Source organism: Polistes canadensis, unplaced genomic scaffold (genome assembly GCF_001313835.1).
Source record: "Polistes canadensis isolate GaletaPanama2010 unplaced genomic scaffold, ASM131383v1 scaffold_189, whole genome shotgun sequence".
Classification (NCBI taxonomy): Eukaryota; Metazoa; Arthropoda; class Insecta; order Hymenoptera; family Vespidae; genus Polistes; species Polistes canadensis.
The window spans coordinates 316,405-330,058 of NW_014569736.1; the positions used below are offsets into that span (position 1 = coordinate 316,405).

Below are 13,654 nucleotides of genomic sequence, written 5' to 3' on the forward strand. Positions count from 1 at the left end.
TTTCTCATCGTCTTCTTTTTCTTCTTTTTATAACTTTTTTTTTTTTTTTTTTTTTTTTTTGAGTATTAAAACGAAACCCTTTGATGATACATTTTACCTGCATTTAAGTTTTACTATTTAATCGTAAATTAAAATCAGAAAGAACTAGAAAGAACTGGAAAAGAATGTCGGAACTTATAAAGGATCGATAATCGTGCCGGTACTTTACTATTACCCCGTACTTGTCTTTTTCGAATCTTGCCGACAAAAAACGGCACCTTCTCGAAACCACAGGATTTCCGTACCTTTCAAACTTCCGGGACAAAAGATCGTTTTTCCTTTTCCACCATTCCTCTTTCTCTTTCTTTTTCTTTTTCTTTTTCTTTTTCTACTCCTTATTCTTTTCTTCATCTTCTTTTTCTTTTTCTTTTTCTACTTTTATTTCTCCTACTACTTCTATCTGGTCACTTCTTTTAACTTCATTCGTTTTCACACTGTGAGAAAGTTCATGCGAATACTTTTTGGTCTTCTAAATCTATTCTTTTATCGCCTGTCTGATAAATATTAAATATTTCGATGCTTTTGATAGATCAATTTTATCGCAAATTAATCCTATTCAAATTTAAATCCTATTGAAAAGTTTGACAAAGAAAAAAGAACGAAACAAATACAAAAAAAATTACAATAGAAAATATTTATATATTTTAAAGAAATATTTTGTTATTTTTATTCGATAACAAAATCTCGAAGTTGGGTAATCGTTAAGAAGAAGTAAAGTAAAACGAACTGAAGTAAAATGAGATGGAATGAATTGAATCAGTTTCACAGTGTGTTCATTAAATCGACGAAACTAAAAGGGAAGCTTTACCCTTTTCGATCGAATACCCTACTATAATTATCCCCCTTTTCTGTACTATTGTCAAATGATCGTTAATCTTCGTCGAGACATAGATTTTACATTACAAGACTGTTCAACTTCTACAACTCGTATTCGTTATTCTTCGTTAATGATAAGAAAGTTCCATTGTTTCCCGTGATATCATTTTCACAAAGACTCGTGTAGTCATTTATCGTCTTAATATTAATAATCACAGTAAATTAATGAGTTGCGAAAGACAAATATATTATATAGAAAATAAAAATATAAATTAAGTAGTAATAACATCAATCTTATTCTTATCGATGAAATGACAAAAAAAAAAAAGAAAAAAAAAAACAAAAGAAACTCGCAAATGATCTCGTTTTATAGAGAGATAACATTATTTTCTAATTAATTAACAAATTCTTTCTCACGTTGCAGGATATCGGTGATATTTCGAGTAAAATCGGCAAAGGCAGTCAAAATTACGGATGCCAGTTTACTCAAACGTCTTGGTATCATAGTAATGATATTCAGTGTATTTTTAAGTATTCGTACATTGGTTGCACCACCGGTTGTCATAGTTGCACGTACGGCGGATGATTTGAAAGCGTACCTTTGTCGAACGGATTGGTGGGATCACAGCTTTACAACGCGTAAGTATCATTAATTAAATTACACTGATTGTGACTTAATGAATAAAAAATAATATTCTACAAATAGAATGTAAAATAAACGAACGAATAAATCGATACTTGCAAAGCTCGATGCACAACAGATTATTTTCAAAAAAGACAAAAGAAGTTATTATTTAATCTTGAAATATAAGTATTTTAAATCAAAGATAAAAAAGAAAATATTGAAAATTATATAATCGTAAGTCGAAGGAGTTTGATACAATGTAATATCAGTTTCGAACGTATCAAATAACTTCCATCATAATTAATAATGCAGTAATATTCAAAGCCGTTGGAAGCTAAATTTATGCAACGATACTTGCAAGTATATAAACGTTGAGGTATTAACATAGACGCTCTAAGGATTTATATCAATGCCTTTAATATTTTCTATTTACGTCACTCGTTCTATCAAAGTATACAACAGTATCGATTTAATTATCTATTAATATCAATGATCCTCTTACTCTCTCGTCATTTTTATTATTTCAAAATTAATCGTCTAATAAAAAGAGACTTTTTTCAATTATTCCACGAGCGCATCTTTTTATTTATTTGACCGAAACAATATTGGATAAAAATATTATTTAAAAAATAAATCAAACAGAGATAATCTAGAATATGTGATATTATACAATTACCAAGTTTGTGTTTGCCTAAATAATATGATACATATCTCACTCTTTTACATATATAATGGTTTAGAAAGTTTGAAAATTATCGATCATCTAAAACGTATATTCAACAAGAGTAGCAACTGCTGTAGAAAGGCTAGTCGAAAAGCCAACACACAAAACATAATGATTAGTCGTCCGGTACACGTAACTAATTAATCTTACAATATCATTTTCTTCTACCAGATTCTGAGATATATATATATATATATATACATATATATGTGTGTCTGTGTATGAGTGTATATGTATATTATACGTGTAGAAAATGTTTTACGCAGAAAGATCCGACCAAACGGTTAGCGTATGGTTTAAGTGCTATTAACGATGGGTTACACAAGCGTTACAGCTCATTACACGTGTATCGTTAAGACGAAAACTTTAATGGAAGATCATAAACCTCGTTCCGGGATATTTCAGTTGAATAAGCGTACTAGCAATCGATTTTAAAGAATCGTTAACATTTCGCAACTTCCTTAACATAAGTTACTTGAAAAAACTTCCCCTCCATCACTCCCTTCTCCACCTCCTAAAAAAATTTGGATTTTTATCGAAGCTTTGAGATTATATTAAAAGTTTACATCCGATATGTTTTCTTATTTCCACGCATATATTTATTTCGATAAATATTATTCTGATATTAATCTAAAACGCGAGAAAAATACAAGCTGAGAGATCGAAATTACCAAATATAATTGTGTTTTTATTATTTTTCTCCGAACATTGATTAATTTGCTATTCATTTGTAATGCAAAATATACGAAATTAAAAACGAATAATAATAATTTGAAACGATAAAACCGTTACCATACAAAATTATATTAAAATATCAGCTCTAACAACAAATTGCTTGGATAATCGAATCTCTGGTGGAAAAATAATTTTTATCTGTATTTAAAAAGAGACTATTTGAAAAACTATTCTGCTGTTTAAAATCCGAACGTGTTTTTATATGGAAATAATATGTAAACGAATAAAAAAAAAAGAAAAAAAAAAAGGAAAGAATAATTTATATTTATTTTTTCTCCGATGGCAAATTCCCAAACGCAAAACTTGTTAAGATACAAGTGAAAAGTAAACAACATCCGCTTGAAATTTTGCTCGTTTCTCAAACGAAAATTATATTCGTGAGGAATCATCATCATCATCATCATCAGAAGGGGATGGCATTGCGTTTACCTTTTTAAAAAAGATGCCTCTTTAAGTAGAAATACTTTACTTAGAAAACCTTCCTGCTCCCGTCTTGACGAGATCTTGCGAATTTGGTACGATTAACTTTTATCTTGAAAATAGAAGTGGTCGGAATGATGGGTCGAGGGTCGTTAAATTTACTTGAGGAATTATGCATATATCTTTCGTATTTTTTAATTTAAAAAAAAAACTAAAACTATATCGTTTGTCATAGGAAAAAAAAAGATTCGCCTAACATAAGAGAAACGTCGTGTATTTCTTAATTCGATCGATTAGAAACAATTGAGAGTATGTTAGTTCGATTTTCGAGATAAACTAAACGAGAGAGAGAGAGAGAGAGAGAAAGAAAAAAATAAAATAAAAAAAGAGAAAGAAATAAAAAGAGAAAGAGAGATGAGGCGTCAAGACCAGCAAAGAAGTAATAAATCTTACCGATTTAAGTCTAACCCAGCGTTCGTTCTCTTTCTTTCTTTATCTCTCTCCCTCTCTCTTCGTGGCAAAAGGGAGATGAAACTAATCGTAAATAAAAAAAAAAAAAAAAAAAAAAAAAAAAAAAAAAAAAATATAAGAATTTAACCTCTGCCAGTCTTTTAGTAAAAGTCCAAACCCGCATCTGAGAAACTAAATCTCTAGGACTTATCTTCTTTTTTCCCTCCTCCTCCACCTTTACTCTTTTTCATCCCTGTTTTACCTTTTTTTTTTTTTTTCGTTTCTTCGCGACCTAGGAAGAAAAAATCTAGCGGCATTACGCTCGAGTAAAAAAAAAAAAAAAAAAAAAACAAAGAAACTTACGGGGAGGAAAGAAAGAGGAAAGTTAATCGCACGAAATTACCTGTATATCGATATTTGTTTTGTATTTTTTCTTTTATTATTTTATCCCTAAAATGATAAAAGAAGAAAAGTGTGGAAAAAAAAGATTCGTAGTGTAATATCATTCTCTTTACGAATTTATCGCTTTCTTTTTTTTTCTTTTTTTTTTTATTTCTTTTATACTTTTTCTTTCCTTTTTTAAGCGTAAAATGTGAGAAACGCGAGTGACGACAAGTAGGAAAGAAGGAAGGAAGGAAGGAAGGCACTATACTTTCGTTATTCCCAAGTTTGGTAATTTTTCTAGCGGTGAAAGAGAAACAAAAAACGATAAAATAAAAGGAGAGAAAGAGGGGGTTAAAAAATAATAGAGTTAACTTATAACTTCGTGCTTTGCTTAAGTAGAAAATAGAGCTCGGTCTAGGAATTTAAGTTTTACAAAAGCGAGGAAGTCGGCTTACATCAAAGTCAAGCTCAACGTGGGAACAGGAAACTTGCCCAGAGCTATCCGAATCTTTTCGTTTCGTGAGAAACTGAGAAGAAAGAATGAGAGATAAAAATGAGAGGATTTTATGTGTGCGTGTGTGAAAAAGTGAGAACGATTAATTGCAGGAAAGTCACGATAGTGAATTTATCGGAAACGAATTCTTTTTATTTCCCGTATAAAATAACACGAAGACAATTCATTTCTATCGCTAAATTAACACTCGCGAAATTTGAAAATCATTGAATCGAGATAAAAATACAAAAATCAAACAAGTCGAATATTTTTTTATTTTTTTCGATTTAATTCTGAATCGATCTCGTCGGAATCCGATATATTTCTAACAATTAATTAAAGTTACATAAAGCAACGACTCGTAGATGACAATTGTAATTAAAAAATCTACCTTTCTGTGATCGAATAATTATGTTAATTTAAAGCACCTGTAAATAGATAGATATTGGATTTGAAGTGAACGATAATTGTTCTCTTAATACTAATTATATAATTTAAATTCGATCTACGGAATGGTATTATCGAACATTTTGCCATGGCATATATGGTTTTGATTAAAATAACACGACAAACATTAACGTACATTCCAAATTACGGTAATGATCTGTAATTATTTAAAATCGATTATTCTATGCTAATTTCGACGAATTGACAAAGTCTCATTTTTGATTCTAAAGTATCAGTATTATCATTACACTGACACACATTCACTTACGCACACATATATCGTTCTTGTTGTTCATTTAACCTAATTACTCTATGTCTCTTTCATTACTTTCCTTTCTTTTAATTTTCAGTCGAAGTGATGTTCCTTATTTGGGGTATCAGATTATGCATCGTCGTTAGAAAAACCCCGTCCGAATTTAACGAGAGTCGATTCATATCGATGGCCATTTACAACGAATTTTTGCTATCGGTCTTCCTCAATGTTTCAATGTAAGTTAAACCAATCAATAATTATTTACCTAAACGAGAGAGATGAGACATTTATTTTATGACAATACCGATACCGATATATTACAAATTTGTTTAAAAGTGTCCATTAACGTTGCCGAAATCAAATGAATAATTTAATTGGACGAATGACTGAAATAAAACTATTACGATAAATATTAATTTTTGCAATGTGATATTTATAAATGTTCTACATTTTATTAGAAGAAAAGAAAAAGTAATATACAAATACGAGTAATTGCGAAAGCATTTAAATATAATTTCTACGTAGAAATTTGCTCATGAATTTAATCAACTATCGTCCACGAGGAAACGTTGTAAATGGAAGAAAATTCGTTGCAATTGAATCCGACTACTACTGAGTAATCCTCACGGCAAATGTTGTTTTCTCTAAAGTCTATTCGAGTAATTATAAATTTCTCTCGTAAATTTGACAAAGCAAGAAAGGAAAATAGAATCTCGAGAAACAATGTCTATTCGTTTAAATCGAATTGATTTTTATCCCTTTTTACACAATTCCCCAACGTTTTTAACAGTTCGTTACTATGAGCAGAAATAAATGTTACCAATTTCAAATGACTTTTTTTATCATATAAATTGAATACGTTTTGAATTGTTTCTTTTTTTTTGGATAAAAATTCTCGAATTAATTATCGTAATGATTTAATAAAAATTCATTTTTCTCTCTTTCTATTCCTAGGTTGTTTCTTCAATCACCGGCCAATCCGGATTTATTGTACATCATATTTTTCTGTCACACCCAACTAACCGTCACGCTATTGTTGTGTCTCATATTCGGCAGCAAGGCAAGAAGAAAAAAAAATAATCTACGAAAATGTCCAAATAATTTTTCAACAAAAAGAAAAATATATAAAATATTTAACTTGTTAACCGTAGAGACGACAGAATCGTAATTAATTTCATTTAACTTTCTGTTGATAAGATAATAAATACATCGACATTAATTTTGTAATCTTTGACCAAAAAGCTCATGGTTTTATTTATTCATTTGTTCAAACCCAATCTTTACTCTCACCTGTTAACATTTAATTTGCCATCAAAGTAAACGAATTTAAAATATTCACAAACGGAGTAACCCAAACGGTTAACAAGTTAAATGGTGTATAATTCAACTAATTAGGAATGTAAATGTTCATCTTTTTTATTTTGCCAAGGCTTATGTGGTATTTCGTGGTTATGGCAAAGAAGATTCAGCCGGTAAACTTGTCGGTCCGACGACCAAATTTCTAAGCAAAAGTAACCGACCACAAGGTACGAGCAATCAGACAAATTCAATATCACTCCAGCAAGGTAATTTCACTGAGGAGAGCGATGGTTCTACGGTAAGATTATTTTTTCAAACGACGCGCTTATGTTACTTTATGTTTTTTCCTTTCCTTTCCTTTCCTTTTATTTTTTATTAATTCATCTCGGATGGATTTTTTAGTCTTAATGAATATTCATAAAAAAGTTCAAGCGGATAACCGACTGAGAGAAAGAAAAAAAGAATAAGTGAGAGAGAGAGAGAGAGATAGATAAGAGAAAAATTCACTCTTCTTAACTAATTAAACTTTTTTCCAACTTGAATCGCCGAAAAATAAGTTCGACGGTAAGGTTAATGAAACTCGATAATAATTATGATTAAATTTCTACTTTTTTTGAAAGCTTGAATAACAAAGAAAAAGTTTCTTTCCTCATCTTTGAAAATCTATGATCCCTTCTTAACGAATAACTGCGAATTTATTTCATTAGTATTTATGTAAAAAAAAGATAATTAAACTATCGAATAGAACGATTATATTAAATAGAATATAAACTATTACTGTTTTAAAATAGAAAATGAAAATTGAAACCAACAAAATATTTCTGTTTATCTTGTCGAACTTAAAAATAAAAATTTAACGAACTGCAAGTACACGAGCGTAAGTAAATTTTGAAACATTTTTAAAGAAAAAGAAAAAGTTTCTTCCTACTGAAGAGACATGAAATAAACAAGCGATAGTTGCGAACATTTTGATTAAAAAAAGGAAAAAAGTTTCTTCTTCCCGAAGAGATTTAAAAGTACAAGCGCGTTAGTTAAGAACATTTTTTCATATTCAAAATATCAAATGATCGATGACACGAATCTATTATAACTTTCAACTAACAATAAGTAATTCGTATTCGATCTTCGATTAAATCGAACGTACAAAACCGAACGAACAGGATTCGTAACATTGACTTAAAAATTTGAACCTAATTAGATAAGATCTATGATAAGCGAAAGTTTCTACGAGAGATTGATTACTTCCTCCAAGAGTTAATACTCTTAAACGTAATAACAGATCAATGATTCCTTGACTTAATAAGGATTTGAGATTCAATGGAGCATTTGTAGGTAAATCCTATAATCTAGATCAAATCTCTGATGCATACTATAAATTTAATATGAAAGCTTTCAATCTGCGTGTATTTGTAATTAACCGAATATTTCTTCCATTTTGATGCACAAATTTCGTATAATAGTTTTCTTAATAATTTCATTGAAAATTTAATATAAAATATTGCAATATGTAATATTTTAATTTTAATTTTGAATAATGTATTTTTTACTCATTAGAAAGTAAATTAATAAGTATTGTTTTATATTTCGATATACGATCAATACGAAAATAATCTAAATCACGAAGGTTTTATTATTTTTTCATCTGTATTCTCTTTTCTCTTTTGTTTTTTTTTTTAAATAGAAAATACATAAAAGGCAAATTTAAATCAAACATTTGATACCAACGTTAGATTGAAAATTTTCTTTCAATGGAAAGCATTTTGAAATAATATCAGATATTGTACAAACTGATTGAAAATAATCCTACGTTTCAATATGATACTTGATAACATGGTGTAATACGACATTCTATCTCTCTCTCTCTTTTTTTTCTTTTCGTTTAATTTACTGTGTAAATTAGACTGCAACTGACGGTTTTATAGATACAAAAATGTGTTCATATATACTATAGATATATATATATATATATATATATATATATATACATGCAAATATACTCTATTTACAAAATTTAGTTTATTTCTCTCTCTCTCTCTCTTTTTGTTTCTCTCTGTGTATATTTTAATGTTTTTCTAATTTCATTGTAACTCCACTTACCGATCATACCGTAAACATTTCTCCTCTTAGTTTCGCGAAACAATTCGCGTAAAATCACTGTCATCACATACGTATTAGATCGTACGAAAAATAATTTCGTTTTGTTTTTTTTTCATCCTTTTCAAAAAACAAAATTGCATTCGCGAGATTCGATCTTAAAAGCAATCGAATAAACTTCGATTAGGTTATTTTCTTTGAAAGAAATTAGCTAAGCCATTCCTTCTTTATCCTTCTCTTCAAATTTTTATTTTAAATTCGATAGAAAATTCGTAAAAAAAGAAAAAAAATGAAAAGTTGGTGAAAAAAAAAGTACGGCGAAACTTGTATTTAAATTTTAGGAGGAATTTCGTCGTCTTATAGCACAACTGGATGTTTTAAAGGAGAAGAACGTGTTATTGGGTAACCATTTTCTAGTAAATAAAATTGTAGCTATGCAAGAAGCAGCAAATCGTAATGAAGCCCAAGTATCAACAATTCAAGCAATTTCTACAAGCATTAGACTGAACGATCTTAACGGTTCGCGTACTTTTGTGGAAAGTGAAGCCGGTGTATCTAGTGAAAAGGATCACAAACGTAAAGGTAAGAGTAACTTTAAGGTACTTGAAAATCTTCTTATCTTTGCCAAGAATATTTCCTGAAAATATTTCGAATATCTTCTTTGGTTAAAATACATTTATTTCGGTAACAAATTCGGTTCGTTTAAAAAACTTCTTGTCAAATGTAACATTCGTTGAACGTTAGCTATGTTAAACCTTTTCAGGATTTATATCACGTAAGTGGACACTCGGTTTGATTTTATTTTAATACAACATCCGCGTAGATTTTATTTCAAAAATTAGTTTTAAACAATTCTTTTTAAATGTATACTTTTATTTATAATATTTTATTTGCCATACCCACCCGCGGGGTAATACGTGCTGTGCTTGAATGCGGTCTATTTAAAAATCACGTCTACCAGTATGAACGGAAAAAGAAAATCACTACGCAATCCTAAAAAAAGATAGACTGACTAAGATCTATATGGCCTTTTTTTTTTATTTATCAAAATAAAGAAACTCTACTAAATTGCACTCCTGAAAAGGTTTAAACTAGTGCCACGTAGATTCTAAATACAAAAAAAAGAAAAAAAGAAGAAAAGGAAGGGAAAAAAATGTAATACTAAAGTAAATTCTCGTGGTGTATAATAAAAGGTATGGGACAACATGAGAAAAAGTGTCAAGCATGTATCGAAAAAAATGGTTTACGAAGTAAGGATCAGCATCGTAATAGCTATCATAGCAGTAGCAGTAATACGAGTATACGAAAAGGAGAACATTCGGATTTGAGAGAAACCGATAAAGAAGTTCACGTTAGCAGCAGCGATGGTAAAAACGATGTTGGAGTCTCGACGTCCTCGAAATTAATCGTCACCAGCGAGGATATAGCCACGGAAACGAACCCCGAGCCGAACGGAAAAGAGAATGATGCAAAAGATAAGTCCAAGAGCAAATCCGGTCACGCCAGGACCCATGCTATTGTAATCAACCTCGATGATAAGAGCAGATTCTCGGAAGAGGTCACCGTCTAAAGGTCCATCGAGATAACCTTCGGACCCTTCTCCTACCTTTTTACTTTACTTTACTTATTTTCCTTCATGACGAATGAACTAATAATACGGATTTACTATCCAAATCTTTCTTCCTCGTGATTTTACTTTTTAAATACGTTTCTCCTCGATTTTTATTTAATTCTTTTTTTAAAACCAAACGTTTGCTTATGTATTTATATTTTTATTTTTAACTTTAGTATGCTTTGCAATTTGTCCAACAGCGCATATTCGGCGGATTGGCCTGACAGTGAGTGTAATTATAAGCTCGTAGATGTTTTTTATTTAAAAAATTGAACGAAGGATGGTAGAATCTTGTAAATGTAAGGAAGAATACGATTACTCGTTTGAAATTCAATCATGTTTCTTTGATAAATTAAATGTACGTATATTTACTTTCAGCTTATTTGTTTTTTGTTTCTTTTTTTATCTATTTACTTTTTTCCTTTAACTGATGCAAGTCAATTTATTTTATGCATGTATACGAGAGAGATATTGAAATGAGATTTGCTGTGAAAACGATTGAAATAATAATAGAAACAAAAAAAAATAAATAAATAAAAAATTGACACGCTTAAACTTTGCAAAAACTCGCCTAGACATGTAAATACGTTGCGACAACGCGTGCACACGCGCGTGCATCTAAAGTCTTGCCGTAATTATAAGCGCGAACAAAAATTGTAAATATCTTAAATATCTATTATATAAATATATAAATATAATATATTAAATGTAATATATAATATAATATATTTAACGATCAAAAGAGAATATGAAAATAAAATGAAATAGGAACTGAAACCTATTTAATATACGTAAGTATGCGAATTCAACGTTTTCGACGTTGGACTAAAACAAAAAAAAAAACAAAAAAAAAAAACGAAATTTGTTCTAAACTGTTTGAAAAAAAAAAAAAAAAGATAAAACGGACTCGTGTGATATAAAAATAAAAAAAAGAAAGGAATATCGATTTCAGTCCGTTCTGCCATATCATTTTTTTGTAAATACTTTGTAAATAAAAGATAAGAGAAAAAGAAACTCGAATATCTCATCGCAAAACTAATTAAAATTAATTATGTTTTATCTAAACATTCGCAGAAATGCGCGTCGATTACGTTACGAAATGTTTATAATATATTCGGTATAAAAACGTAATTAATACTTCGTGATATTATGCAAAAGAAACTGAAAAAATATGAAAATATTTAAATTACAAATAAGCGGAAAGTTCATTAGTCGAATCAAACGACAATCAATTTCTTTTATCATATTTTTTAATTCGCAACGATTTAGATTCCAGCGCTAGTTGATAATTTAATTAACAAAAATATACAAATCTATAACTCGAAATAAAAGTTGACTATTTAAGGAACCAAAAATCATGTTAGACATTGCTTAACGCGGTCAAGAATTGAAATAGTCGCATTTGTTTAATTAATTTAATCATTTCTGAATGTTTTTTTATGTAATTTTAAAGAATATACACATACGATAATAGAAACACTGATCGTAGAGTCCTATAAAAAAAAAAAAAAAAAAAAGAACAAAATCGAAACTGAAAAATCGGTCTACGCGAACATAAAGAAAGAATAAAATAAAAAATAAACAAACACAAAAATGTTGTTGTAATTGTCAAACGAGAAGGCGCGTTCTATTATTAGAGAAAAAAAAAAAACAAAAAGAAGAAATAAAAAAAAGAAATACTAATTCATTTTAAAATAGAAATAACAGTGCAGTAATTCTTAAAAAGGAAAGGATTATTTCTAATATCCACCGTGAAATTTGATGCTGCGTTCGATGTTGCGTCAACGTATGACATGTATATCTTAGAAAAGAAATATCAGTAGTGATTTAAGATCGAGATAAGAAAATAATCATGAAATAAAAATAAATAAATAAATAAAAAGATAATGCGAACATTCGTAAGGCGCTACGTTTCGATCTAGAGATCCTCGATTTTCTGCACCTAATTAGAAAGCACGAAACCCTATACCCACATCGAATTTAAATATCACTTGAAATGATATCGAATTATAATATTTCTAACGATCGTGATTATTCTTGCAATTACGTTAAAAACCTAACGTTATTGTAATACGTCGCTGTCATTTATTGTACATAAGTAAATATTCAAATGCATACGCGTATATTCAATGAGTCATAGAAATATTTGAAGAGATTTTTTTTTTTTGTATTACTTTTTTATAAAACAAATAAAGTGTCTAGAAAATTTGTTATTCCTACAACGATAAAAATAAACAAACAAAAAGATGTCTTTAAAAAGTTTTCATAAAAAAGTTGACTAATGTTTATATTTTTAATGGATTAAAATGTAATGGAACGAGCTACGCTGATTTAAAAGTTATTGTGCAATCTAGAAAATGTTATAAAATAATATTTAAAACATATTCTCACATACTTTTATGACTCATTGTACATGATGAACATACACTCGCCGGACAGGTTCCTTTTCAGACCATGATGTAAAATGAATGTCTTTCGATGTATGGTGTGTTCCACGTATTTATAAATACGTAATTACAAACTTACATATATTAGAAGATTAGAGATTATGCGAGTGCGAATCTACTTAAATTGTTTCTGTTTTAAATTCAAACAAAAAAAGATATAAGAAAACAAAAAGGAGAATGATTTGTTTCCGAAAAATCTTGATTTATGTTGGACCCATGTGATTGAATGAAATAACTCGTAAAATAAAAAAAAATAAAAAATAAAACAAAAAGAAGACGAACGACGAAGGATACAAATTTTCTTCGTGTTTTCTATCTATCGTAAACCTTTCTCTACCTCCTATTTCCTTTTAATATTAAAATGAATATCAATTAAAAAAATAATTTTCAATATATTATGCATAATAGATAAATAACAGAATATTAAACTCATATAAAATATGGGAGTTCCTGAACCTGTTTAGGGATCAATGAACCCAGGAATAACTAAAAGGATATAGACATTTAACGAGAAGTGCCTGACAGAACCTAACACGAACATTTGGCAACAGGTGTACGTATATGTCACGAGTTCCATCAGAACTAATTATTAACACATTGTATGCGGTATTTCTTGGCTGATGCAATCTACGAATACGTGGAATAGTTTAGAACCGAATAGGATTTGTACATTATTTTTTATATTACATATTTAAAAATTTCAAATATATTTTACAATGTTACAACGCTCAAAATATATATATATATATATATATATTTATATTTCATGATATGATATATATTAAAAATTTGTCTTGCAGATTATTGAAGATATAT

The 13,654-nt window shown here is 29.0% G+C and overlaps 1 protein-coding gene across 3 annotated transcripts in view; it reads left to right on the forward strand.

Annotated features, from left to right (window-relative positions):
* LOC106789553 (probable G-protein coupled receptor CG31760) overlaps positions 1-11,056 on the forward strand; it is a 110,220-nt gene extending 99,164 nt beyond the window's left edge. For all 3 annotated transcript variants that reach the window (XM_014753864.1, XM_014753863.1, XM_014753862.1), the window contains 6 exons: positions 1,280-1,494; positions 5,484-5,622; positions 6,341-6,446; positions 6,816-6,983; positions 9,121-9,361; positions 9,973-11,056. In XM_014753864.1, coding sequence (XP_014609350.1) covers positions 1,280-1,494; positions 5,484-5,622; positions 6,341-6,446; positions 6,816-6,983; positions 9,121-9,361; positions 9,973-10,349 — 1,246 coding nt within the window. In that variant the 3' untranslated portion in view covers positions 10,350-11,056. The remainder of the gene's footprint in view (positions 1-1,279; positions 1,495-5,483; positions 5,623-6,340; positions 6,447-6,815; positions 6,984-9,120; positions 9,362-9,972) is intronic.
* The last annotated feature ends 2,598 nt before the right edge of the window (positions 11,057-13,654 follow it).